The sequence below is a fragment of the Vipera berus genome, assembly GCF_964194415.1.
Source record: "Vipera berus genome assembly, chromosome: 1".
NCBI classification, from domain to species: domain Eukaryota; kingdom Metazoa; phylum Chordata; class Lepidosauria; order Squamata; family Viperidae; genus Vipera; species Vipera berus.
The window spans coordinates 101,259,923-101,287,610 of NC_138202.1; the positions used below are offsets into that span (position 1 = coordinate 101,259,923).

The window sequence follows — 27,688 nt, forward strand, 5'->3', positions numbered from 1 at the left end:
AAGATAAGACAGGAGTAGAATTTAAAAAACCTAGAGGAAATCAGGGGCAGGAAGTAAAAAATCAGACAGGAATAAGTTAAATTAAGGAGAAATAACACATAAACTGAAAATATAATATTTGGCAATATATTTGCCAGATCGTTTGAAATTTCATCCCTCGAATCGTAACTAAAATTTTCGCCTAAGGAAAAATGCACATAAATTACAAATATATAACATTCCAAAATTAGCCCATGAAAAGAATTCTGTACATACACATACATACTGAGAATGATTAGATAGGTAGTCCTCGAGAAGCAACCTAGAACTAAGGAGAAACCTCCTGACCGTTAAAACAATTAAACAGTGGAACAACCTTCCTCCAGAAGCTGTGAATGCTCCAACACTGGAAGTTTTTAAGAAGAGACTGGAGTCTGGACAGACATTTGTCTGAAATGGTATAGGGTTTCCTGCCTGAGCAGGGGGTTGGACTAGATGACCTCCAAGGTCCCTTCCAACTTCTTCTTCTTCATCATCATTATTATATTATTTAACAACCATTCATTTAAGTAACTTTTTGAAGTTACAACAGCAATAAAAAGTGACCATTTTTCACACTTATGACCATTGTAGCATCCCCATAGTCATGTGATCAAAATTCATATGGTTTCAACAGGTTCATATTTATGATGCTTACAGTGTCCCAGAGTCCTGTGATCAGTTTTGGGGACTTTCTGACAAGCAACAGGGATGCCAGGTTCCATGTGATCCTGGGACACTGCATCAATCATAAATATGAGCCAGTTGTCAAGCATCCAGATTTTCATCACGTGACGATGGGGATGCTGCAGTGGTTGTAAGTGTGAAAAATGGTTGTAAGTCACGTTTTAGTACTGTTGTAACTCTGAACGGTTGTAAACTAAACCATTTACTAAACAAAAGGTGGTAGTTCAAGGACTGCCTATATAAAGTAAAATAAATACTTTATATATTCTGGATTCCAATCAAACTAAATGGTACTACAGAATGTGCCCTGGATTGACCTTGTCCCTAGGTAAGGCCATGTTGGGAACATAATTTTTTAGTGGCTGAATAAAGCAAATTAAAATTATGCTCAAAACAGATTATCTTTTTTTCGCTTTGCTGAAACAGGTTCACATTTGGTCTCTAGAACATACAGATGATGTGTTTAGAACAGCTTATGCAAATTAGCCACAAATGCAAATTTGTTTTATTTTGCACAAACTGAACAGCTTGCATGGTCTATTCCAAGTACAACAGAGAAAAAAGTGAATGAAATATAAATAGTAGTAGGGATTATGAGAGTAGGGAAAGATAAACAAAAGCAATGTGGAAAGACTTGAAGTCTTAGTAGATAAAGAAATCTGTATGATTAATGAGAACATCCCATGTTCTAATTCAATTCTATCTTATTATACCTCTCTTATTCTTGACTATTTCACTTCTGGGACAAATGACATGGCTTTAGTCAACTAACACAACATAAGAACTTTAACTCCTTGTGTCTGAGACCAAAGTCTGTATCATCCAAAATTCTACTTCTCCCAGTAGCCGAAGGGAAGTCTATAAGCAGCATTTCCATTGACAGAGGGAATTGGGTGCTACGGGGAGAGAATATCTGTGTTTTGACTCTGCACAAGTAACACGCCAGCTCTCTATACCTGGTCTGCTATTTTGTATGAAGGAAGGGATGTCTAGAACTTCTATATCCTTTCTGAAAATTGCCAAAAAGGACAATCTGCAAAGGGAAACTGAAAAAGGTTCTGAATTTCTGTGGACTCATCTAAACACTTTTTTGCTAATTCCGTTTTTTCCTAGCTCCTTCCAGAGGACAGGACATATTGTATTTTGAAGGCACTGCACAAAGAGTCAGATTCTGCTCTTTTTTCCCTACAAACTTTTTAGTTTTATATTGAAATAGCAGGACATCATAAATTTATGATATTTGCATATGAAGGGTTTATATGATTTACATAAGAGTGTGAAATTTGATTGATATAAAAATACATGACTTCTGACAACCCTAGATTAATTGTGTTAACTTTCAGAATGTACTATATAAGATCATTTAGTAATCATACATTTATACCAATCTTTCCCTAAAAATCAACGTCTAAAAATCAACATCCCTAGAACTAAGGAGAAACTTCCTGACAGTTAGAACAATTAACCAGTGGAACAACCTGCCTCCAGAAGCGGTGAATGCTCCAATACTGAAAGTTTTTAAGAAGAGACTGGACAGCCATTTGTCCGAAATGGTATAGGGTTTCCTGCCTCAGCAGGGGGTTGGACTAGATGACCTCCAACTTTGATGATGATGATGATGCATTTTTTTCCTAGAATTTTTCCCACAAATGCAGGATACACTTTTTTTTTATTCAACTGACTGTCAGTCCATGGGCTGTGGCAGGAATTGACTGACCATCTTGTTGCCCTAGCCTGATATTGTAGGCAATTGCAACTGTTCTTATTTTATAGCAATGTTTTCTTTTTCAGGAGTTGAAGGGGAAACCAATGAATGTCCCTTGTTTTGTCCAATGCACAGCCAAGAAAGGCTTAAGCTGTTTTGTGAGACTTGTGACGTCCTTATATGTCGCTGCTGCCTCCTGACGGAGCACAAGGATCACAGGTAGAAAATCAAAACTGCCATAAGTTGACTCGCCCAAAGGTGTCTTGGTACAATAAGAGACAAGGTCCCTTAACTTTTTAAGACTTAGGCAGAAAAGGGAATTGGAGCAGGTTACTGGTGTTCCTCCCTCCTTTCAATTTTTCAACAGCCATGTGCCCGCCCCTATTCAATTTCTGGCCACCCTAGGAAGATTCTCTGTCCCAGTGCTGTAAGGCCAGTGGGAATGCATTTGAGGCCCTGCTCATTGTAAACAAGACTAGAGTCAAAAAGACATAGGAGCTTTATTTTGTTTATGTATTTATTTATTAAATTTATATGCCACCCATCTCTGTAACAGCAACTCTGGGTGGCTTGCAGCATACAGCTCTCCTTTTTGCTGTTGCTGTCTTCCACCTATTTTGTTCTTGTCATCCTTTTCTCTTTCTTTTCGTTCCTTTTCTAAATCTGGGTGATGGAGAGAGAGCTTTTGTCCTTTTTCATTGTGCCTTGACTCCTGGTGCTGGCCTGGAGTACTGCTTGCAGTATTCTTGGCAATATTTTTAGAAGTGGTTTGCCATTGTCTTCTTCTTCCTAGGACTGAGAGAGAGAATGATTTGTCCAAAGTCACTCGGATGACTTTGTGCTTAAGAGTAGATTAGTTTACTAGTTTTTAATCCAATTCTTTTGACTACATCAAACAAGCTTTCGCTGATACAGGACCAGATGTGAAATAATCCTCGGAGAGGTTCCTCCCTCACACCAGGGCCCTGGTGGCACAGTGGTTAGAATGCAGTATTGCAGGCTAACTCACTGCTCACTGTCAGGAGTTTGATTCTGACCAGCTCAAGGTTGGCTCAGCCTTCCATCCTTCTGAGGTCGGTAAAATGAGGACCCAGGTTGTTGGGGGCAATATGCTGACTCTGTAAACTGCTTAGAGAGGGCTGTAAAGCACTATGACGTATATAAGTCTAATTGTTATTGCTATTTTCTTCTTGCCCACTTTCTTTGGCTTTAGGCTTCCCACACCTGCCTAAAATTAGGCCAAGGGATATATGCTGCCCATCTCTGCTATGCAGGATGTTGTTGAGAAATACAGTCACTGTTTAATTCCTATGGAATTGGAAGGGAGAATAGAAATAAATTTTTAAGAGATCGAGCTTAAGAGGAAGGGATGGCAAGCTGTTGGGGAAACTGTCTGATTGGCCTTTTGAATCCAGGTAAAACTTCCAAGACTTCTCTTGTTTCCCTAGATTCAGGCATCTTCAAGAAGCTTTGCAAAATCAGAGGGTTATCCTGGAAAACATAACCTGCAAAGTAGAAGAGAAAAAAAATGTAGTGCAAGTCTCTGCTAAACATATTGAAGACAGGTAACTGAGGAGATCCCTCTTTTAAGAAGATGAATTCTGTGATGTTTTTTTTAATTGACAAATTGATTTGTAATTCTAAGCATTAATTCCTGAGACTATCTTAGAGAATGATTTGGTGCTTCTGCCTCTGCAACTTAGTAAATTCTCTACCCATTCATATTCATATTGTTTTTCACTGTGGATTGACATCATACACTCATGCTGTTATTTAAATCACTGTAGATGTGGTGCACTAATTAATAATCCTCAGAGAATCCTCATATCAAGTTTGAGCGTTCCACATTTTTAAGGATTCTTCTTTGATCTGATTTCTTTAGTGACATTTTTCAGATGTTTACAGAGGTATGACTTACTGGCAGTAAGTAACCTAGTATAGGCTAGGACACTCTCACTCTCAATATAACCTACATGGTGGCATCATTTAGATGACCTGTTTATTTTATTTCGTTTTATTTATTTTTTGAAATATTTATCCTATGGGTAGAAAGTGCTGGAATATTAGGTTGGTTTTCTTCAAGATGTGAATATGGATACCAAAATACCCGTAAAATAAAAAGTGAAACACTGCTGTGTGGCAAATAAATATTTAATGTTGTACATTTAAATGTAGTTCAAAAATCTTGTCAAAGAATTTTTAAAAAGGTAGTGCTTAATATTGGCAAAACTATTCTTTATTTTTGTCATTTTGCCATTTTAATTGTTATCTGTGTACAAATGCTAAAAAAAATATTAGGTTGATCAATGCACCCTGCAACTTGAAAGTTTCAGGCCATAAATCCATATACAAACTCATTCTGCACAGGTTTTTACCATTGATAACCCAGATAATTGTATTTTTAACCTCCATAAATACAATTTCTTCGAAACATTTTGAAACATGATTATAGTTATTGAAATCGTTAATCTCTCTCTACAGATTGTTTGAAGCAAAACACTTGCAACGGAAAGTGGAAAATCAGATCAAAATGGCCAAAATGGTCCTGATCAGTGAAATAAATAAGCGGACAAATGTTCTCCTGGAACAATTGGAGGTAAGTAGGATGGCTTCTTGAAGCAAAGAAGATAAGGAAGCAGAAGATGCCAATTAACTGCAGCACTGACTGGTTGATAAATTCACTAGTTATAATAGCCAGTGAGAATGACCTTGGGAGATGGAGGGGGAAAGAAAGGCTGCCTAGGGAATGTCAAGAAAGGACATGGGCAACTGATGCATAATGGGCAAAGAAAGAAACTCAGAAGAAAATCACTGTGACTTCTTGGACTGTAAAAAAGACTGCAGGAAATTTGACCTGCAAGATTCTGTTAATGTTGCCTTACAGTAGAGTTAGCTCATCTGGTTATGTTTCCTGTCCAATCTACCTGGGAAGGCTGAGGGAACATAAAACTTGGAAGGATACTTTTATTCTGTAAGTAAGTCTGGCAATAAAGGGACACAGTGGCTCAGTGAGTTAGGACGCTGAGCTTGTCGATCAGAAGGTCGGCAGTTTGGCGGGTCGAATCCCGAGTGCCACATAACAGAGTGAGCGCCTGTTACTCGTCCCAGCTTCTGCCAAGCTAGCAGTTCTAAACCACTACAGTAGGAAGGTAACAGCGTTCCGTGCGCCTTTGGTGTCTAGTCATGCCGGCCACATGGACCACGGAGACGTCCTTGGACAAGCGCTGGCTCTTCGGCTTTGAAACGGAGATGAGCACCAGCCCCTAGAGTTGGAAACGACTAGCACGCATGTGCGGGGGAACCTTTACCTTTACCTTTAAGTCTGGCAATACCCTGGGCTACTACTGAGTTTGGAAGAGAGATACAGCTGAATACTTATTAGATGTATACCATCGATTGGATTCATAATGTGATCCTAGATGTACAGGAAATTAGTACGCAGTCAGTTTCTGTTCTAAGGAAAAGAGGATGAATGAAAACTAACTTCTACCACTCTTTATTGGTTAAAGGATTAGTCTTTAACCATTAGGTTTTTTAATTAGAAATAAATTAGTCAGTGTGCTAAAACCAAAACTTTTGCCTATGTTGACAACTACATTTACAAGAAATGCTCCAGGACCCATCCAATTCTTATAGGGTATCTTTAAAAATAGAAATGGAGATTTACTGTTCTATTGGATACTTGCTCATCTGTACAGAAAAAGAGACAAAACTAAGCTACAGTCATGAAATTGTTGAGGATCTATGTGATGGTAGAGAGCTACAAAAACAGTTCATTTTTCTGGGAAATAAATACTTTGTGAGTAGCTGTGCTTTCTGGGCCACGCCTAAATTTTATGTGAACACATCATTCTTCCATGGCAGCCATTTTCTGAGAGTGCCGAGTGTAGGCTTGAACCATGTTATTTGGGTCTATTGACTTAGCAAAGGTTCTTTGCTCCTGATCTAATTTGTGGATTTTTACAGATGTCATTTTTACAAAACAAACTATATTTTAAAATGACTGTTCATTTGTTTCTTTATTCCTGATTGTTGACAGCGGATCTCCAGTGAAAGGAAGCAAAAAATGGAACAACAGCTTCAGGGCATCATGGTGTTAAACAGGCAGTTTGAACACGTGCAAAACTTTCTTAGCTGGGCAGTATGTAGTAAAAGCACTGTTCCATTCCTCTTCAGTAAAGAACTGGTAAGAGTAAAAGGATACTTTACATGGGCTTCTTGTCTAAAGTATTGTTTGACCTTTTAAATGAACAGTTTGCTATAAAAATTACTCAGATTGATCATTCTGAACTGATAAGTGAAAAAGTGTGAAGAAAAAGAAATACCATAAGCAGACAGTGAGAAGAAGGTAGTGCTGATAGGTCAAAAGTGCCTTCTTTCCATGAATAGACCATTTAAAAGGTTTCTTTTAAGCAAATAAAAAGTCATCCCAACAGAAGGAAAGGGTGCATTAAGCCTCTAAGAAAAGTATAATAAACATTATTCTGGAATGGCTTTTCAGGCCAGCCATGTTGATTGTATCCTCATTTGATTACTATAGTGGCCCAGCTTTATGGCCTCCAAAATTTCTAATGCTGATAAAACGGAGTCTAAATGCAAGATAATTTATTTTATGGTGAAATAAAATTTCCTTTTTTTTCTTTTCAGTTCATAATAGCTTAGGAATCTCCACTTTAATATATAAGCAAGCCCATAGTGAATGGGAACAATAATGGAAATGTAGGACCAGGTACCCATTTCACGTCCTAAGCCATAAATAACCAAATATAAAACATATATTTATTGCATCAAATTATAATTTTCTGGTTTGTTACTAGATTGTTTTCCAGATTCAGCGTTTGCTAGAAACCAACTGTAATGCAGATGTGGGTTCTCCTTGGAAGATCAGATTTACATGGGACCCATCTTTTTGGACTAAACAACTATCCAATTTAGGTAAAAAGAAGTATATTACTGTTTCTCTGAAAATAAGACCAGGTCTTATTTTTTTTTGCCTTCAAAAGAGATACCAGGTCATATTTTGGGGGGGTGTCTTTCCCACTCACCTCACAGGGGTGGCACCGACAGCCCCGCCCAGCTGGCCCACTTCTTCTGCGGCTGAAGGAGCAGCTTCATTCTGCAGCTGAGAATGGAGCTCTGGCCTGCATTTTGCAGTCAGAGGCCTTTCCGGAAGGCCTCTGCAGCCAAGAACCAAGCTATGGATTGAATCCATAGCTCGGTTCTCAGCTGCTGAGGCTTTCCAGAAGGGCCAATGACTGAAATGCAGCCCGGGGGATGCTGCAGGAGAAGTGGGCTGGTGAGACAAGTGTCAATTCATGGGATGTCTGGTAATTGGTTGCAGGGCTTGTGGGACAGCTGCTTGATTTTTAGGTGTGCACCTCGCCTCAAAGCTAGGGCTTAATTTTGGGCCCACCCCCAAAAATCAAGCCAGGGCTTATTTTCAGGATAGGTCTTACTTTGGGGGAAACATGGTATATAAATTGTACATTTTTTTGGAAAATGAAAGTATGTGTATGTGTGTGTGTTTATGTGTGTGTGTGTGAGAGAGAGAATGAAAGAGAGAGCAAGAGAGAGTGAGAAAGAGCTGTTCTTTATGTTATGTGAGTGATGTTTTCCTTTCTCCAATGTGGCCTGGGAAATGAGGAAACTAGCTTAGAATGGTTTCTTATAGTTTCAAAAACATCTTGGATGGGACAGAACAGAGCACAGTCAGAATCTAGAGGAGCTCATTGTAAGAAGTTGCAGGCTGGGCATTTCCCAGTAAGAGCTTTTTTTTTTTTTATTAAAAAGTTTTATCATACATTTTATCTTTAACAAACCCCCCTACCCCTCCCCTATCCCTCCCTCCTTACCCCTCCCCCCCTCCCCCCGACTTCCCAGAGCTAAGTACAAGGTATAAAAAACAGAAAAAAAAGAATCATAAACAACCACATGCTAACAACCGTAAACTCTAAAATCTATCACTCTCTAGCTCATATAGAATAACTACAAACACTATTAATATAAAATCTTCATTTCAAAAAAAAAAAAGATTTAGGCAATCTAGCATGACTTGGGACGCGCTTAAAAGCTCCAGCCTTGTCCATCTGTACATCCAAAACACCATTCCAATCCCCCATAAAAATAACAGATTTATAATCCAACTGGGTAAGCTTTGTATAAAGTAAACTAAAAAAGTCAGCTTGTTGTTGATTAGGAGCATATAATCCAACTAAAAGCGTCTTTTTGCCTTCTAGCAGCAGCTCTATCATAACGTATCTTCCATGCTTATCTGCTTCAATTAAGTCTGCTGTTAAAGCACTTTTAACATAAACAACCACTCCATTTTTCTTATTCATTGCAGAAGCAACAAATCACGTACCCAACCTTGAGTTCAGTAAATACTTTTGATCCACAACCCTAATATACGTTTCTTGCAAACATATAACATCTATCTTGAATTGTTTTAAATATTGAAAAACTTTCTTCCTCTTCTGTGGTGAATTTAGTCCATTAACGTTCCAAGTTAAAAATTTAGTTGTCATGCATATCATCCCAAAGCTCTTAAAGCGCTGCTCTGATAGAACTATCTTTTTTAGGCCGTGCTCCTCCCACTGCTTGGCTATAAGTACGTTGTGAAAGTTCCATAGGCATCTGCTGATCTTGTTCTTTTATTTTTTATTTTTTAATCGTTTTAAAGCAGCACGCGTCACCCTCTGCTCTCTAAGATCATCCAAAGAAGTTGTAGCTTGATCTCCTCCAGCACCGTTCTCCTCTGTCTGTCCATCTTCAACCTCTTGATGTTCTCCTTCTCCAGATCTCTTTGCAGCTTCCAAAAGTAATAATGGGGTTGCTTTTAAAACGTTATTATAAAAATCACGCGCCTGCATCACAGTAACCAAACGGTACCTTTTACCTTCATGCATCACCATCAACCCAACTGGGATCTCCCATCTGAACCTTATATCTCGTTGTTTGAGCTCTTGCACAAGAAATGTAAAATCCTTCCTTCTCCTTAAAATCTTTGGAGGAATTTCTTTTAAAACCAAAACTTCTTGATCAGCAATCACAACTTTAGAATCATAGGCAGCTTGTATAACTTCATCTCTAATTTCCCTCTTTACAAAATAAACCACCACATCTCTAGGCAGCTTTCTCTGTCTAGCAATCCATGAATTCACACGAAACACTTTATCCATGCCTCCCTTTATTTCAGATGCTGGCTGATTCAATACCACTTCCAGAGCCTCAGAAATCAGCTGCTTTAGATCTTCCTTAATATTCTCTTTTAAGCCTCTGATTCTAACAGCAAACTGCATCTGGTAATATTGAGCAAGACTCAATTCTCTGTCCATTTTGTCTCTTAAATCTTCATTCTCCAATACTTTTGCTTCTAATATGGCATTCTTTTGAGTCAAATCTTCCACTTTTTCATCCAGGTCTTCCACACATTCAGCCACTTTATACACTGAAGACAAAATGTCTGCCTTCATCACACTGAACTTCTGTTCCATCCTCTCTTCCATTCTCTCCTCCAATTTCTCCAATTTCTCCTCCATCCGTGCAAATTTATCACCCATTGATTCCAGAATTACCTGAGCATGTTTTTCAAGAGCATCTTGTAGATCCTTCGGTGTCAATACATCAGGAGGATGCAACGCCTGCAATGATGATTGTTGCGTCGGAGAAGTTCCAGCACTCCGAAGAGTTTTTGAGGGAGGTTTAGCCGCCATCTTTTACTTCCACTTGTGACGCACTTTCACTTTAAGTTTAAAAAAGTCCATCAAGCTCGAGAGTAAAATATAATAATCCTCTTCATCCTTTCCTCTTGTACCGCTCTGCCTGCTCCTTTTATTCCATAGTCCTTCCTTCAGGCAGGGGTGGTCGCAAACGCCTGGCTCTGCTCCAAAAAATCCGGAGCAGAGACGCTGGCCAGCTGGGAGCGACCCAGGCTACGGGGGAGTTCGATCCTTCAGCTGCCCAAGCAACAAGCTCAGGCGGCCCCGGAGAACTCAACCCCTACCTGGGGCCTCACCCCCTCCTCTTCTCCCGAGGAGGGGGCTTCAAATTCACCCGAACAGCTGATCGGCGCTGTTTCGGGTGAAAATTACTCAGCTGAGCCGCGGGCAGCCCGGGAAGGCTGTCTCCGCCGCCGCGCAGCCACCGGAAGTCCCCCCAGTAAGAGCTTTGTTCCAGCAGTTCTCTGTGGTCAGTGGAGAGTTTTGGATGACTGACAGAGCCAAGGGATTCTTTAGCGTTTTCCTTCTTGTTGCTATATTGAAAATAAAACACCTCTGATTATTTTAGTGGCTCTGCTCAGCTGATAAATGGAGAAAGTATTTTCAGGCTGGATGGAATAACAGAATAGCTGATGGTTTCTCCAAAATTGGTGTCTTCAGGGTTTTGGAGAACTCCTGAGGCTGGGAATACAGTATGATATCCTGTTTTGATGACATTTTGTTGATGCACAGATTTCTTAAGTGCCATCCAAGATTTTTTGGTATGGCACCTGGTGTGTGGATAAGCACAGGGACCATCACATTATTATTTTGATTATTATTAAGGACTTCCATGGATTAATAGTCTATTGATTACTATTTTGTAGTGCCCTCCTTCAGTGTATGTTAGTGTTTTTTTGGGTAGACAATCAACAATGAGTGACTGCAATTAGAAAAGGGCACACTCTACACATACATTATCCTTTTTTGATTCCTGATGCTTAGCATTTTTGGTCGAATATCAACAATTTTAGTCATATATTAATTTAATTTAATAACATTTATATACCGCCCTTCTCCCTGAGGACTCAGGGCGGTTCACAGGGCAGAATAAAATAGCAAATACAAACATTAAAAAAAGATTAAACAATTGCCCTAGTTAAAAACAATGGAAATACAGTGCTAAAAACCCCAAGAAAAATTAAAAGACCAAAGATAAAACAACCCCAACAATCCCCATCAGGCTAGGCCAGCTTGTACAAACAGAAATGTCTTAAGATCGCGACGAAAGGAGCGAAGATCGGGCGCCATCCGGAGCTCTACCGGTAGCTGATTCCACAGCTCCGGAGCGCCCACAGAGAAGGATCTCCCCCTGGGGGCCACCAAACGACATTCTCTGATCGGTGGCACCCTGAGGAGGCCCTCTCTGTGGGAACGCACAGGGCGCAGGGAGCTTGATGCCGGCAGCAGATGTTCCCTGAGGTACTCCGGCCCCATGCCATGGAGTGCTTTAAACACCGTTACCAGTACCTTGAATCTCACCCGGAAGACAACTGGCAACCAATGCAGCTCACGGAGCAGAGGTGTAACGTGGGAGTATCGGGAGACTCCCAACACCACTCTCGCGGCTGCATTCTGTACCAGTTGGAGCTTCCGGGTGGTCCTCAAGGGCAACCCCATGTAGAGAGCGTTGCAGTAGTCCAGACGAGAGGACACGAGCGCATGAGTGACCGTGCATAGATCATCCCGGCTAAGATAGGGCCGCAACTGACGCACCAGGCGAACCTGTGCGAAGGCCCCCCTAGTCACAGCTCCTATATGGTCTTCCAAGGTGAGCCGTGAATCTAGGAGGACCCCCAGGTTGCGAGCCCTATCTACGGGGGGTAATAGTTCACCCCCCATAGCCAGAGGTGGAATGTCCGAATAAACCCGGGATGAAGGTATGCAAAGCCACTCAGTCTTGTCGGGGTTGAGTTGGAGTCTGTTCCTCCCCATCCAGACCCGAACCGCCTCCAGGCAACGGGACATCACGTTGAGGGCATCACTGGGGTGGTTTGGGGTCGAAAAGAAAAGTTGGGTATCATCAGCATACTGATGATACCCAACTCCAAAGCCACGAATGATCTCACCCAGCGGCTTCATGTAGATGTTGAACAGGAGAGGCGAGAGGACCGACCCCTGAGGAACTCCACAAATGAGAGACCTCGCGGTCGACCTCTGCCCCCCTGCCAACACCGACTGCGAACGTCCCAAGAGATAGGAGGAGAACCACTGTAAAACTGTGCCTCCCACTCCCAATCCCCTGAGACGCCGCAGCAAGATACCATGGTCGATGGTATCGAAAGCCGCCGAGAGGTCTAATAGGACTAGGACAGAGGAATGCCCCCTGTCCCGAGCCCTCCAGAGATCATTCACCAGCGCGACACTTAACTATTGAAAAATATGTACTGATACATTGGATCAAACCATTATTTTCGCTCAATACTATGTTTTTAGAGTAAAACTGTCTTTCAGAATTTAGTTTATCAGTGCTGCTTTCCTGGTGCTCGTATGTTTATTGCATAAGACAGATTTTCCAGGATGGAAAGCTTTTAGATGGTTATCTTCTCTACACCTTTTACTGAACATGAAATTATCCTATTCTGGATAAAGAGTCTTAAAATGGGGACTATTAATGTTGTCCTCCATTATTTCTGGTTTGTTCTTTTTAGGCCACTTGTCAATGGAAGGGGGGCCAAGCCACCATTCAGATGTACCAACCTATGCAAGTATACAAGGAATACAGCCGTCTCTGTATCACCATCATGGCCATCATTCTCCAGTGCCACAACATGACCCACTCAGTAACCAGCCCCACCAATTTCAACCTCCTGTCCATTGCCTGGCACCCATGTGCTGTGCCCATTGCCTTAATATCCCACATATGAACAAAGGGCAGCTCTCTCATCAAACTGTGAGCCATCCCCAGCCTTTCCGCCAGCCTTCTGAAATGCAGCACCACCCGCAGCATTTCTCTCTGCAGTACAGTTTGCAGCAACATGAGAGGGAGCAGAGGTGTGCCCCACGCGTGCTGAAAACCATGCAGCCATGTGCTGAGCAGAAATCTCACCAAGAGCCCGATAGCCTACCTACCAGGTTTGGCAAGAACTCCCAAGAGCAGCCAATGCACCATGCCCTTCCACCTGTTTATCCCCTTTCATCACAGGATGGCCACCAAAGCCAAGGTAATCACTCCCAGCAACTCCCTGTACAGTCTTCTCTGCACAGTCCAACGGTGCAGGTTCAAGTTGGTCCCCTGCAGAAGTTAAAGCTGAATAATTTGCAGCAACAGCAGCCGCAGCAGCCACCACAGCCGCAGCCACCACAACAGGAACATCCATTGCCGCCCCCACCCCCACTCTCCCCGCAGCAGTCGCCGGCAGCAGGCCCAAATGAGAAGGCTCACGAACAAGTGATACAACAGAGCTTGGACATCATGCACCACCAATTTGAACTGGAGGAAATGAAGAAAGATTTGGAGCTTCTCCTTCAGGCTCAGCAACCAAGCCTGCAGCTCAATCAGGCCAAGCAGCCTCAGCATGTTCAGCAAACCATTGTTGGCCAGATAAACTACATTGTCAGGCAGCCAGCCACGGTTCAGCAGCAAAACCAAGAAGAAGTGCAGCAAGTGAGCTGACTAAATTTATTTTCTTTTGATTTTTACATTTGGTGGCATCTTTGTCAATGTTCATGAATATTTAGTCTTAAGCAAGGCTGGTGAAGGATCGAGTAAAAAGACAATTAGCCCAGGTTAAGAAATAATTGCTACTTTAACCTTATTTATTTGTTTCTTTGTAAAATTTATTGGCCGCCCATCTTACCGCAAGCTAACTCTTAGCCTTAATTTTAAATAAATCCAAGTAGATATGTTTATCAGGTAACTGATATTTAAGCTAGGCTTGAAATATTAAGCTTTCCCCTTGAAATTTATGTGAAAATTAGAGTTACAGGATAGCCTTCCTTCAAAAGTTTCGGGGCTACAGAACCGTTTCTTGGGGATTGTGTTTGGCTCCCATTCTCTCATTTTTTAAGGGAAATCTGTAAAGATATTTCTCTTTCTCCAGGTGAAGAATTGTTAGATAACTGTAACATTTATTTAAGCTGTTTTTTAAAAAAACCAAAACAAAACAAAAACGTTTTAATATTTGTTATTGCTTTTAAATGTTTTGGGCCTCCTCAGAAGAGAGCATGCTTACTAGATCAGAAAGATGGGGTGCAAATCAAGTATAACATCAAGGAAAAGATGGTGGATTAATATTATCATGTCTTAATTGCCCTGTTTTTGCTTTGATGTGATTGTAGGATACCTAGATTCGCCATTCTCTTAGACCAGTACAAGCCCTAAAGGAGAATACTTAACAAATCAAAAGTTAATGCATGGTGGGGCAGAACATGGTGTCTGACAGGTCCAGAAAAGAATGAGGTTGTACATGTCACTCTAGAGTATTAAAGTTATACCAAACATTATTTAAATAGAATCCATTGACAAGTTCCCAGTCTATCATTAGAAGTGATTTTTCTCTCTATATTTCCATGCTGTAAGGTGGCCGAGCGGTTAAGATGCTGGGCTTGTCAATTGGAAGTTGGCAGTTTGAGGCCTGTACCATGTGATGGAATGAGTTCCCATTCCTGCCCCAGCTCCTGCCAACCTAACAGTTCAAAAGCATGCAAATGCAAATAGATAAATAGCTACCACTTCTAGGTAACAGCGTACCGTGCACCTTCTACATATAGTCATGACAGCTACATGACTACATATGTCTTCAGACAGTGCTGACTCCGACTGTGAATCAGAGATGAGTGCTGCCCTCTAGAGTTGGGCATGTCTGGCAGGAGAAATCTTTACCTTTTTAAAAAAAGGGATAAAACTCACCTTCCCCAGAAGTTAGTCCTTTTCCCCCAGGTCAAATAACAATTTTGGGGAAAATTTATGATCAGATCACTGCCTGGGGAAATGATGTGAGAATGTCCTGTAAAATGTTCCTCTTTGTAACAGATATCATTCTAAGTTTAAAATATCAGTGGAATGAAAATGCTGTCTGAGAAGTGAATAACAAGAATGAAATGTTATTTTAAGATAGCCCAACCTTTTTTATTTATAAAAGTTATTAAAATAATAATAATAATAATAATAATAATAATAATAATAATAATAATAATAATAATAATAATAATAATAATAATAATAATAATAATAATAATTTTATTTGTATACCGCCCTTCTCTCGAAGGACTCAGGGCGGTGAACAGGGCAAACATATAAAAATACAAGAATACAAATATTAAAAAAGATTAAACAAGGTGCCCAGAACTAACAACAATAAGTTAAAATGCACTAAAACAATATTAAAATCCAAACCCATCACCCATCAGGCCAGGCCGGCTTGTTCGAAAAAGTAGGTCTTCAGATCGCATCGGAAGGAGCGAAGGTTGGGCGCCATCCGGAGCTCAACCGGCAAACGGTTCCACAAATCCGGCGCGCCCACAGAGAAGGACCTCCCCCTGGGGGCCACCAGACAACATTCTCTGACCGGTGGCACCCTGAGAAGGCCCTCTCTGTGGGAGCGCACAGGGCGGAGGGAAGTTGATGCCGGCAGCAGGTGATCCCTAAGGTACGCCGGACCCATGCCATGTACGGCTTTAAAGACCATTACCAGCACCTTGAATCTCACCCGGAAGACAACTGGGAGCCAATGCAGCTCACGGAGCAGAGGTGTAACATGGGAGTATCGGGAAACACCCAGCACAACTCTCGCGGCTGCATTCTGTACCAGTTGCAGCCTCCGAGTGGTCCTCAAGGGTAGCCCCATGTAGAGAGCGTTGCAGTAGTCTAAACGAGAGGTCACGAGCGCGTGAGTGACCGTAATATATTTTCTTCTGAAAGGCAAAGTGATTTAATATGTTTTAATTCAAATAATATTCTTTTTAAGTGATAATAAAGTTGAACAAACAAAAGTAACAAGAACAAAAATTCAGATTAAATGACTGAGAAAAATAGGCTCTAGGGACAATTTTTACCACTCAACTGATTCCCAGCCACGGATGGTCTGCCAGGTTTCCGTAATCTCATAAATTTCTCTTATATATGGTCAAAAGTGACCTCAGAAATTTTGAAATAATTATGAAGTTCATTTGAGAAGTGATGTGTTTGCTGAAATGCTGCAGTAAGGATATTTAAGAGCTAAAAATGGATACCAACATCTAAACTGGTGATATCTAGGCAGCCAAATGCAGGCAGGTTAATGTAAAATATAACTATATATGAAGCTTGAAAAGTATCCATTTTTGGGGATAATATAAATGATCTTGTTTATATACTGTAAGTGATCTTGCTGCCATGTGCTTATTATTCCTTTATTTTGCTGGTCATTGACTGAATAAACTATTATATCTATGTATTACCTTTATGAAAGATTGGTGAAGATTCTGCTGAATCAGAAGGTCAAAAGCCAGCACTTCCTCTTGACAGAAATGTGATTCCATCTATGTCTCAGCCAGTAGATGAAGCCATTGTCAACATGCAATCTCCAGAGAGTATGTTGAGTCCAGTCAGAAAGGTAAACTTCCTTCCTTCCTGTAAAACAATCTGTTCTTTAAAATTCTATGAGGCTGCTTTAAAAATCCCCTTTCTCTACCTTTATAAAAATGGAAGGTAAATTTTTCACCTTCATGGAGGAAATCTGTGTAGAAACCTTACATAGTATCATGCAATTTATATGACATTTGATCATTGTGAATGAAGTAAAGCATAGGAAAAAATGATATTTGTTAGACGAGCTTTCTGAACAAGATGATTTTGATATTTCTGTTGCAAGGTAATTGAAGCCATTTTAAGGTTTAAGTATCAAAATGCCTTTAGTTTGTTTTAGATCTCTGTTATGGCAAGATAAAACCCTGAAAGGATAATTTGATTTAACAAAAAATTTGGTCAAATCACCCTATCAAAGCAGATTTGCTAGGGGAAGCAAGGACCCACTTTGGTGTAGTAAATTTAATAAATATGTAGTAGTTTGATTTGGTTTGCAAGTTCAGTGACTTTTCTGCTTCTGGGAATGTTGCAGACAGTACATTGTTGCAATTCACTTTATATTGACAATATATTGAGCATATATATTGAGAATATTGGAAGTGGGCAGAAGTGTTGTGTAACAGACACTCTGACTTTGACATAAATAACCAGCATCTCATGTATGATTTCATTCAATTGCCTGCCAACCAGAGCAATTGATAAAGCTAATCTTGATTTGAGTTTCATTTACTTTCTCAACTGCCAGTTTCTATAATGTGGCCAATCACAAGACTGAACTCTGCTCTTTATCATGCTAATGGAATATAACATATTTGATGTTACAGAGCACCTTAACTTTGAACACTTTAATATGGACTCATGGTTACCCAACCCAGTATACTCTTCTGGGTCAAATATTATTTTTAAATTCTTCATGAGTGGGACATTTATAAATGGGTGCAAGGCTAACACAAACACTGTCCCAAATGTTTGCTGCTCCTAAAAAAATCCGCTTTATCTGTGCCAGATAATGGCTGGCATTTCTCTCAAAGCCTGATAGATACCAAGTCTATCTTCAATGACTTATAAGTTATTAATTTTTGGATGGGCATTCACGTTTTAGGGCTGTTTCATAGATGGTTTCTTTATATATTTTAAATAATATTTTAGTTTATTTTACTTATTTTATTTGAAAGCGTAACCAAGAAAAAGAGGTGAAAAAGTTGAAAAGAGGTTTTAAAATTATATAAAATTGAAAAAAAAATCAAAGTAATACTAGATAATACTGCATATAATGAGAACCTTTTATCAATATAGCATTGTAAAACTGCTATTAAAATCAGATGAACATTCAATAATTAGCAAAGGGAACCAATATACAGTAAGACTTATCAATCAAAACATTTTGTGGGAGCTTCTAACTTTTCTGGACAACTCTGTCCTTATTATCACAAATCAGGCAAGATCTAGTATTTTAAAGCCTTATGTTTACTTGTATTTTTTGTTAAAAAAGAACTTCAGTATTGCTCATTCATGTGGAAAATTCTTTTGTGAATAAATAAAATTTATAACTAAAGGCTTCCAACTAATGTACAAAATTGTAGCAGTGATGTTGGCAAAACTGACATGTAATATAGAAACGTGCGATCAGTTGGAGACTGTTGCAAAGATAAGAAAGACAGAGAAGTAAAGAATGGCAGTCCGATGTCATGATGAGGCATGTGGTTTTTCCTAATTCCTACTTCCACAGGTTGTGGAATTATCATGTGCTTTAGCTCTTTCCAAATTCTTGATTTGTCAGAGCTGTAAATCTCAGAATTCCCTTGAATGTGGCCACTGAGTATTATGAATTATTGTGAGGACAAGAACTTTAGTAGACTGCACGGTGACATATGCAAACTGGGAGAATGCTCATAGGGCATGATAGTTTGTGGTGAGTACAAAAGGTGGCCTCAAAGGGAAGAAGGAAGATCTGTTAGCAAGACAACAATCAGATAAATGAAGGTTGAGCCCAGCCCAGTGGTGTATGAAAATGCCTCAGATAGCCTTGCCCCCTACCCCACATTTTATATGAAGAGAAAAGAGAGAGGAATAGAAGGATTTAGTAGATTATTAAAGATTCTGAGGCTGAAGAGGTAGATGATCTAAGTCTTCTTTGCATAATCTCAAGTGATGTCCCCCTGCCCTGTTGCAGGGAAGAGTGATATATTTATTATCTTCAGTGACAATAACAAATGATACATTTATGTTGATATCAATATAGAAAGGCTGGAGGGAGGTTAATGGTGTAGACACATAGGAAGAATTGTACTTACTAGTGGGTTTGTTTTGGTAAAATATCTTTTGTTTTTTAACATGCACAGAAGGAATCTTTCCTGATATTACATGTATAGCGAGACAGAGAATTAAATCATTAAGGACTGTACCAATGATTACTATACAGTATATGTCATTGTTGTTTCAGTTCCAGACATGCATGATGGAACCTCTTTTTTAATATAAGTAATATAACATTCCGAAAGCTGCTTACTTAAGTTGACAGACAGTTCTTGGAATTGCAACTAGAGCTCTTCATGTGTCAGCCTTGATGCTAACTCTTCCCAGGTTCTTGGTCCTCTTCTGTTCTGTTCTCTTTTACATGGTGTACTTCATGGCCAGTATGAAATGCTTATAGATAATAAAGAAGGGATGCTTTATAAACATAATTTAATAGTGAACTTGTTGGAGCCACACAATTATCATTTGCAAAGCAACAAGCAAAGCAAAAAAGCATATTTGTATATAATTCTTATAGAAAAACACTGAGGCACTTTGCATATATTTGACTAATTAGATACTGTTCATGAGTATTAGAAAACAACTGATAGATAAAACGGAGAAGGGCTATGATTGCCTCTTATTGCTCAATGTCCTTCATTAATTAGGATCTGAAGAACTTTACAAATGTCTTAACCGATAGATTGGACAACAACACTCAATACATCCATTCTGATCAAATGGAATTCCTCCCCTGATGATATCTGATGGACAGAGTGTTCTACATTTTTGATATAATGCACAAGAGAGAAAAACCCATCATTTGAGTCCCATGATAAGAAAGCTATTGTGCTGAATTCCGTTCCAAGTATTTTCTTTGTCAGATGCTTTCTGAGTTTAACTCTACCATGGCTTTTCAGACTAATTATTTACATTGTTATGAGCTGATATAAAGAATTGACTTTTATGCCTTTCATTTCCAAAAAGATGTTAGACAAATCTATTTGTCTAACTATAACTTCTATACTGTTCAATGAAAGTTATGTGAATGAAGGATATGTCCATGAAGTCACCAGAATATGAATATGATTTGGAGAAGACTTTTTATTGGTGAACATAGTGAACCAAATATGAAACAATATGGCACTTTTCTCTGATTGGACCCCTCAACATCTCCCTATCAGGATTGACTTGATAGATTTTCTAAAACATTTGAATATAAAGCCAACTATTAACTGGAATTCAGTTGCTCCTAAAACAATTCATTAGTTTGTTCACAGATCACACTGATGTCACCTCAGGTCTTTCTGGTACAATCAACAACATTCTTTAATCAACTGCATGGTAAAAACAAGTTAATCCATGGACTTTTCTAATATTTCATCAGTTTTCCTAAGTCAACCCAACACTCTTAAGGATAACTATGACTAAATCAGTCTGATACAACAGAGTTATGATTTATTATATTTTGCACCAACTCACTACAATTATTAACTGAATAACTGTATCTCTCTTAAAGCTTCAGCGGATCGGATACTCCAATGCCAATCATTTTACTCTAGATGCCTTGATTTGGAAGTTATTTGTTTAGGAAATATCATAGGGATAGACTTAAGTAAATACTCAACATGTTTTCATTAAAGATACTCTATTTGGGACTACTGGAAATATAATCTGCTTTCTGGCCTGAAGCTATGTAGAATTTGTCTTCTCCCCCAACTGGAAGGCAGCAAAGGCTCATCAACTTGATAAGAAAATTCTGTCTTCTTCAAGGACCTATTGCAAAAAGCTGAAGTAATATAGTTTCAACATCGGTGTTTTCAACTGTACCATTTTCTCAAATCAATCAAATAACTTGGGAATTTTACTGACAGCATTTTAAGCATGTAGTTTAATATGTAATGCTATTCTGCAAACAATTTTTTTGTCCCTCAATTTGTTTTTTGTCTTTCAATTTTTAGGAAGAAACTTTCATAGAAGGACATTGAAAAATGGAGGGGGTGGTTTAGATTATCAATTGGCAAAATATCTGAAACTCAATCACCACTAACATTAATTTCAAGAAAACACTATTTAAAATGCTTTCAAGCTACATCATTTAATTCAGCTAAATGAGCTAGGACTTTATCCAACTGTAACGGGAGAATTTTTCTTCTCACTAGCTACCATTTTTTGTGTGCTAAATATGACTTTAAAGAAGGCAAGCTATGTTTCCTGCACAAAGTCTTGATAAAAAAAACAACAAAACAAGATAACCAAAGTGCCTAGGAAAGATTTAAAGAGTATTTATGTGTTTTGCCAATACATCATGCATTCAAAGGGGTGCACTGATGTGGCACTACTGTAACTGCAGCTAGCAGAGGCCACTTTATGATTACATATGAATCTTAAATCCAATAACTGATATATTTATATAATCACTTTCTGCAGATAGAAGATACATTCCAAAAATAGTGCAGTTGCAAATTTAGTGTTTAGTGTTTAGTTTCAGGTTTTTTTTAAAAAAAACACTTTACATGACAGACTGCAATGGTATATATTCAGAGCTATTGCAAACGATTGAAAATGTAATTTGGCAAATGCAAGATAGCATGACAGCAACTCTTAAGAACAGGAGGATATTCCATCCCAGCCCAATAGATGGGGCTATGGTCATGCTGCCATTTGTTTCCTTTCTGAAATGTTGGTTGCACATACAATCTTGTACAGTTGGTTCTGTATAAGGAAGAAGTTAAACTTTGATAGATTGAGAAAGCAATTGTGTCATGAATACAGGAGGGATGCAGTGATGGGATTTAAATATGTGAACAACCGGCTCGCTCTGTGGATGCCACTTCCGGAAGTCCATCCTGGGCCTGGGCAACAAAAAATTAGTTACTGGTTCTGCTGAAGTGGTGAGAACCGGCTGTATCCCGCCACTGGAGGGATGATGTGGAATTCACGTGATAGTTGCCAGTGATACTGTATATTGCATTCTCAGTGTCAGTGCTTCTGGGAGAAACATCACTAAGTATACAATATTCTTTGACTGTTCAACTAATACTGTAGTTTTATAATAAGAACTCTTATTATATTTGGTAATGTGTGGATGATATATAGAAATGTAGTCATGTGCAACTCATCGAGATATATGTAAGTATATCAATCACATGGTAGAAAATTATACTGTACATAAAGATGGTGATGATTATTTGTACTTTGTTGCAATTGCCGTGATGACATAAGTGTCATACATGTGAATTGTGACCTGTTAAGAACCCAAAGAATCAAATGAGCCCAATAGCAGTACTAGTCAACATTCATTTTAATTTTCCTCAAGCTTACCACACATACAAATACTGAACATTTAGGTACTGCATACTGGGACAATAATAATAATTGCTTCACTTCACTCTTATAAAAATACTATCTGAAATAACTACTGTAGCAGCAAAAATATGACCAGCATTTGTGCAGTGCAGTGTCATATGAAGACCATCCCGTACATGCTTATGACTATCTGAGAAATATTTAAACTGAAAATTGAGCACCATCTCGGAACGATTTAACAGCAATATTTGTCTGAGGTTTAGGAAAAACAAATATTTAGACAGTGAACAGGAATTATCAGAGTAATTTAAATTAATTACTATAAAATTGTGTAATTTCATTCTTTATCTTGGTTCTTCTAGTAAAATGTGTCCTTTCCAGGATGTTTTTATGATGCAAAAAACCAATGCATGTGATTATTTTCTGTGAAAAAGAAAAGGCTAAATGTAGTCTTTCAATGTGCATTTAATTTTTTATTTTTTTTTTACATTTAAAATCTACAACATAGTGCCATTGTTATCATATGTGGAGGTTCAGTCAAGCTTTTGCAACCAGTGCAGATAATCTACTTTCCACTAAGGAATTCTTGCCATACATCTCTTGTGCTGTTTAATCATTTATTTTGATGTGAAACCAGCATAAAAACCAAGACAAGTACTGTATAGCACTGGAAGACCAGTGCTCTGGAATTTATGCAGACATTATTGGAGCTGATCTTTCTACAGCCTTATAGTTTGCCAGTAAACTGCCAAGTCATGCATTTACTTATTTAAAAAAAATATTCTTCTGCTTCTACAGTTCTGGAGTTTTCCTCCCTCCCTCCACCCTGAGTACTAGAAACCAGGGATTGTTAGATCAAATTTATTCAATTTATAACAAAAAGCCTTGGCACTATTGCAGATGTGAGGTTTAAAAATATGCTATTGATTGTAGTCATTCGTGGCTAAATCCTAAATCTTGCTGCATTGCTAAATATGCACCTGACATAAGCTTACAGCTTTATCTGAGTAACTTTACCAGGTTTTCAAGCTGTTTATTTTAAGAAAACCTGAATGCAGATACTGATCTCATAAAGACACCTCTTATCCTGAAGTCTTTTGACATTTAAACAGATTTATTTCTGTCATAGATTTAATTTGGTAGGTTTACTTCTGTTGTTTACTTCTGTTTATTATAAATATGTATGTATGTATTTATGTATGTACATATGTAAGTATGTGCCATTCATCTTGCTACCCAAAGCACCTCTACATTTGGAATCCACTTAAAATGATTGATGATGTGATAGCACAAAAAAAGTAATTCTGTTACTAATCAAGCGTTCAGGATGGAGCAAGTATTCAGCATCAGCCAAGTTGTTCCTTTCACATCATGTCTTGAGAGAAGCTATGCTATCCATCTCTCGGTATACGCCTAGCAACTATCTTTTGTCTTCTTGACCATGTGTTTCAACAGGCAGCTGGTTTGAACTGTGCAGAAAGGTTGCTTAGATTTTTTCCCTTGCTTTAGGTCAGTTGGCAGGCCTGATGGTGGCCTGATGCCAGTGCATCCCAAATGTCATGGAGGTAGATAGGTCAGTTGAAATGGGCAAGGATCAGATCCTTTGGTTTCTAAGCATCCTATGAATCTGGGAACATTAAAGAAGGCCAACTCATCATGTCTCCCCCCCCATTCCTTTTGTTTTAGGGGAGACAATTGTCAAATCATTTGTTTTTATTAAACATATTTTGCATGTTATTTTTATTTGACCTGAAATGAATATAGAGCTGACTTTAGATTCCCTCCCAGAGTTTTATTTAAATTCTAGTGTAGGCTCCTGGTCACTCTGAGATAAACTTGAGCTAACTTGGTTTGAATTACTGCATGTGTTTAAGTTTACAGCATAAAGGAGTTGCCAAGGGATTTTTCCACTTAACTGCATCTTTTATTACTTTGTAGCCATTTGCTCTCAGTAATTTCTCTGCAATTGCAAAGATTCTGTGCCATCTTAGCAAATCCCAAACCTGTTTTTTTATTAACAATTGTCATTTCCCTATCCAGTTTATTCTGTAGTTTGTTTTGCACACATTATACATTCTATTCTCCCTTTTTATTGTTGTAAATAAGACTTCAATCTTAAATAGGCATTATCCCTGCATCACTTGATAGCTTCCTGATACTGTAAAACCAAGAAAGTTCATTTTTTCTCCACTTTTATGCCATTAACAGCATCACATCCTAATTTTTCCATATAAGGTTGCCATTAAATGTATGGAATAAAGACAGTGAAAAGCCTGGTACCTACAATACTGAAGTTGAAATTCACACAGTAAACATGAAAGCAATTGTAGGAAAATTTCTTAATTAATCATTTTCATGTTAGATAAAGAGCATCATTTCAGATGCTGCTGCAATTTATATGTTAGTATAAGGAGAAATACAGAAGTATTTCACTACACAAGTGGAAACAAATGAGAACGAATAACAAGTAGAAACAAGGATTGAGAAAAGTAAACAAACTGCAAAATATATGTAAGGATGTAAACAGATGTGTTTGCAATATACTAGATATCAAAAAGTCAAATGAATTTATACCACAAGTTGCAACATGAAAGCATATGACATGAACATTTGTTATGTATAAGGGTGAGATATTAAATCTTTTTAGACAACATAAAAATAGAAGTATCGTAATTTAGGGCAGTACAAACCACAAGGGGAAGATTCCTCTCCCTTTCCTCCACTAATGGAAAAAGGAATGATCGTTTTAAGGAGATAATTAATAGAACTTAATGAACCTTACTCCCAATACATTTTTATTGCATCCTTGACAGTAGCTTTGTGAATCAGCATGAAAATGCATCAGATCTTGCCAGGAGCTTAGATAGGCACACACACACATATACATATGCAACATTCCATATACACATTTTATTAGGCAATGCATAGTTTCCTCATTATTAATGTCACAAAATTAACTTTTATTCCAGAGAGAACTAGGCAATTAGATAGCCTCATTTCCCATTTCCCAGCTATTTTCCCTCCTTTTAGTAAGATTAATGTTTTATATTGCCTTAAGGAGTTATATTTTCCATGTAAGTATTCTAACAGAATATAAATTCTTTACTGTTATTGGTAATTTGAGGTCTAAGTACCAATGTCTTTCTCATGTTCCTATTCATATTTGAACTTAGTCACAATACCTTAACACAGAGGTACCCAACCTTTTGGGTCCAGTACTGTGGAGAGAGGTTTTTTTCGTGGACCGGAGGGGGCCTGGTTTCATGTACATCCTGTATATAGGGCTTCACTTGTTTGTGTGGATCGGTTTCTGGCATGCCGCGGACTGTTGCTGGTCCAGGGACCGTGGATTGGGGACCCCTGCCTTAACAATAACACTGTCCTTACTGTCTTCAAAATGTTGCCCTGGTTTCATCTTTGGACCATGAGTGAGACTAGCTGAAGGCATAATTAGCTGTACCAGTAACAAAGAGATATTTCCTCACTTTTTGACGCCGTCCAAGGACAGCCTTAGCGTGTAAAAAACTTTTACAGTTTATCATCCCGATATCTTGCATAGATGAGACTAGAGTCATATTTTTGGAATGCCCAGAAACACGAATATACCTCTTCTCTGGTCACTAGCTAGCATTCATTTTGACCATTTCTTTCTCAACTTTTGGCTCATGAGCACTTTATATCCCAAAATTAGATCTAGATCTGTAATTACTCCCCTCTTTGCTTTCGACATCAATTTTTTTCTCCAGTCTTTCAATAAGACAAAGCTTTGTTCATCTTCACTATTTCATTTGGGGAAGACATAGGGGTTTTACTTCCTTGCTAGTTTCCTTGTATTTGCCATGTTCTGTACCTTCTTTCCTCTCCTTAAAGGAAGAAAGGTATTGCCCATCAGCAAATCAGTTTTAGTTCTTCGACTCTAGTTATACAACCAATTTTCTGCCTTTTCTGGAGCAATTTCTGCCCTGGTGCTATCCCATATATTTGTTATTTAACTTGGTAGAGTTTGGGAGGAGGGTCCATCAACCCAAGCTAGGGAAAGTAGACCAAGAAAGGTGCCTGAAGTTAGGGATGCCACACTGATGTTTTTTTTTCATTGACTGATGGTATGCTGGAAGAGGTAACAAGTCAGAGGAAAAAAACCAATAATTTTGCTTATGAATGACATATTCTCAAATCAGAACAGTATCATTTTGTAGTGATATAGAAGTCATCCAAAGCAGGGCAGGGTTTGGCAGGAAGACATTTTTTTGCTGGAACCAATCAAGGGTGAGCAGTTAGCACTTTCACTCAGTAATACATACAGTAGTCAGGGAAGGGCTCAGTCACATGATTGTTCCAAAATTTTGGGATATTTGAAGATATTTCAAATCCTGACTCTAGCACTTGGAAGCTCTAATGTCCTGATTCTACAATTCTTCCAATTGGGAGGATTTGTTTTCAGAGCCCACAGTGTATGGAAATTCCACAAGCCAATAGATGAACCAAAATACTTTAACTATCATATATGTAGTGTTCCACATTTTGTAACAGAGTTCTCTGATGAAAAAATTAGTACACATTTTTTTAGGGAAAATCTCACAATAATATGAACATGTAAGGAAACTAATTCTCAAAGTATGTATACTTATTAGATTTTAAAGTATACATTAAAATATTAATTAAGAAAATAAAGCTAAGAGTATTAGGAATAGTTATCATTGTATCTATGAAACCCCAATTTTATAAGACCCCAGACAATGAGGTTTTGTTGTGTGAATTAATCTCAAAGATTTCAATATGCCAGAGGAAAAAAAACTTCTTTTTATAGTTTTTTTGTACATACTTCTGTAAAAGCATGAAGGATAAAGGGAAAACTCTTCTTGTGACAAGGCACAATTTTCATGCAGTTCTGTGAATTGATGCAGAAAAAACAGCTGATTTAATACTGGAAATAAATGAAAAATTAAGAAAAATCTAAAATGAAGTTTTATTAATTTCCCATTAAGTTTGTCTTAAAATAATGTTGCATTAGATTTAGAAGTACACCAGCTGGCTGCTGAATGAATAGTCATTTCGAGATGTCATATCAGAAATTCATGGTGCTTGCATAATATTTGGGGTGAATGTCCAGCATGCAGTGTCCATACCTGCAATTTATTTGTTCCATAATTCAGTTACTACTATGAGACGCACACAATACTCACGAACCATCTTTATATTTTTCTTATTATATATGTAGCATTTTAATTTTCCGAAAGAACTAGTTCCATTGTCTCAAAATTTCCTAGGTTTCGACCCATTATCACATTGTCACTTTCTTCCCATAGACATCACTGGCAGAGTAGGAGAAAACAAAGGAACAAAACAGGAAAATAAAAATAATAAAATAAAATAAAATAATAAAATAAAAATAGGGAACTTCAAGAAAAAATGTCTTCCATCTGGCAAACCTTTGGAACTTAATAGAATATTTTTACTGAGAGAAAAAGC

General features: G+C 38.4%; 1 protein-coding gene across 2 annotated transcripts in view; it reads left to right on the forward strand.

Annotated features, from left to right (window-relative positions):
• The window catches only part of TRIM66 (tripartite motif containing 66), a 64,744-nt gene that overhangs the window by 21,137 nt on the left and 15,919 nt on the right, over nucleotides 1-27,688 (forward strand). For both annotated transcript variants that reach the window (XM_081341277.1, XM_081341276.1), the window contains 7 exons: nucleotides 2,497-2,629; nucleotides 3,859-3,975; nucleotides 4,892-5,006; nucleotides 6,450-6,596; nucleotides 7,228-7,345; nucleotides 12,819-13,774; nucleotides 16,560-16,703. In XM_081341277.1, the coding sequence (XP_081197403.1) occupies nucleotides 2,497-2,629; nucleotides 3,859-3,975; nucleotides 4,892-5,006; nucleotides 6,450-6,596; nucleotides 7,228-7,345; nucleotides 12,819-13,774; nucleotides 16,560-16,703 (1,730 nt within the window). The remainder of the gene's footprint in view (nucleotides 1-2,496; nucleotides 2,630-3,858; nucleotides 3,976-4,891; nucleotides 5,007-6,449; nucleotides 6,597-7,227; nucleotides 7,346-12,818; nucleotides 13,775-16,559; nucleotides 16,704-27,688) is intronic.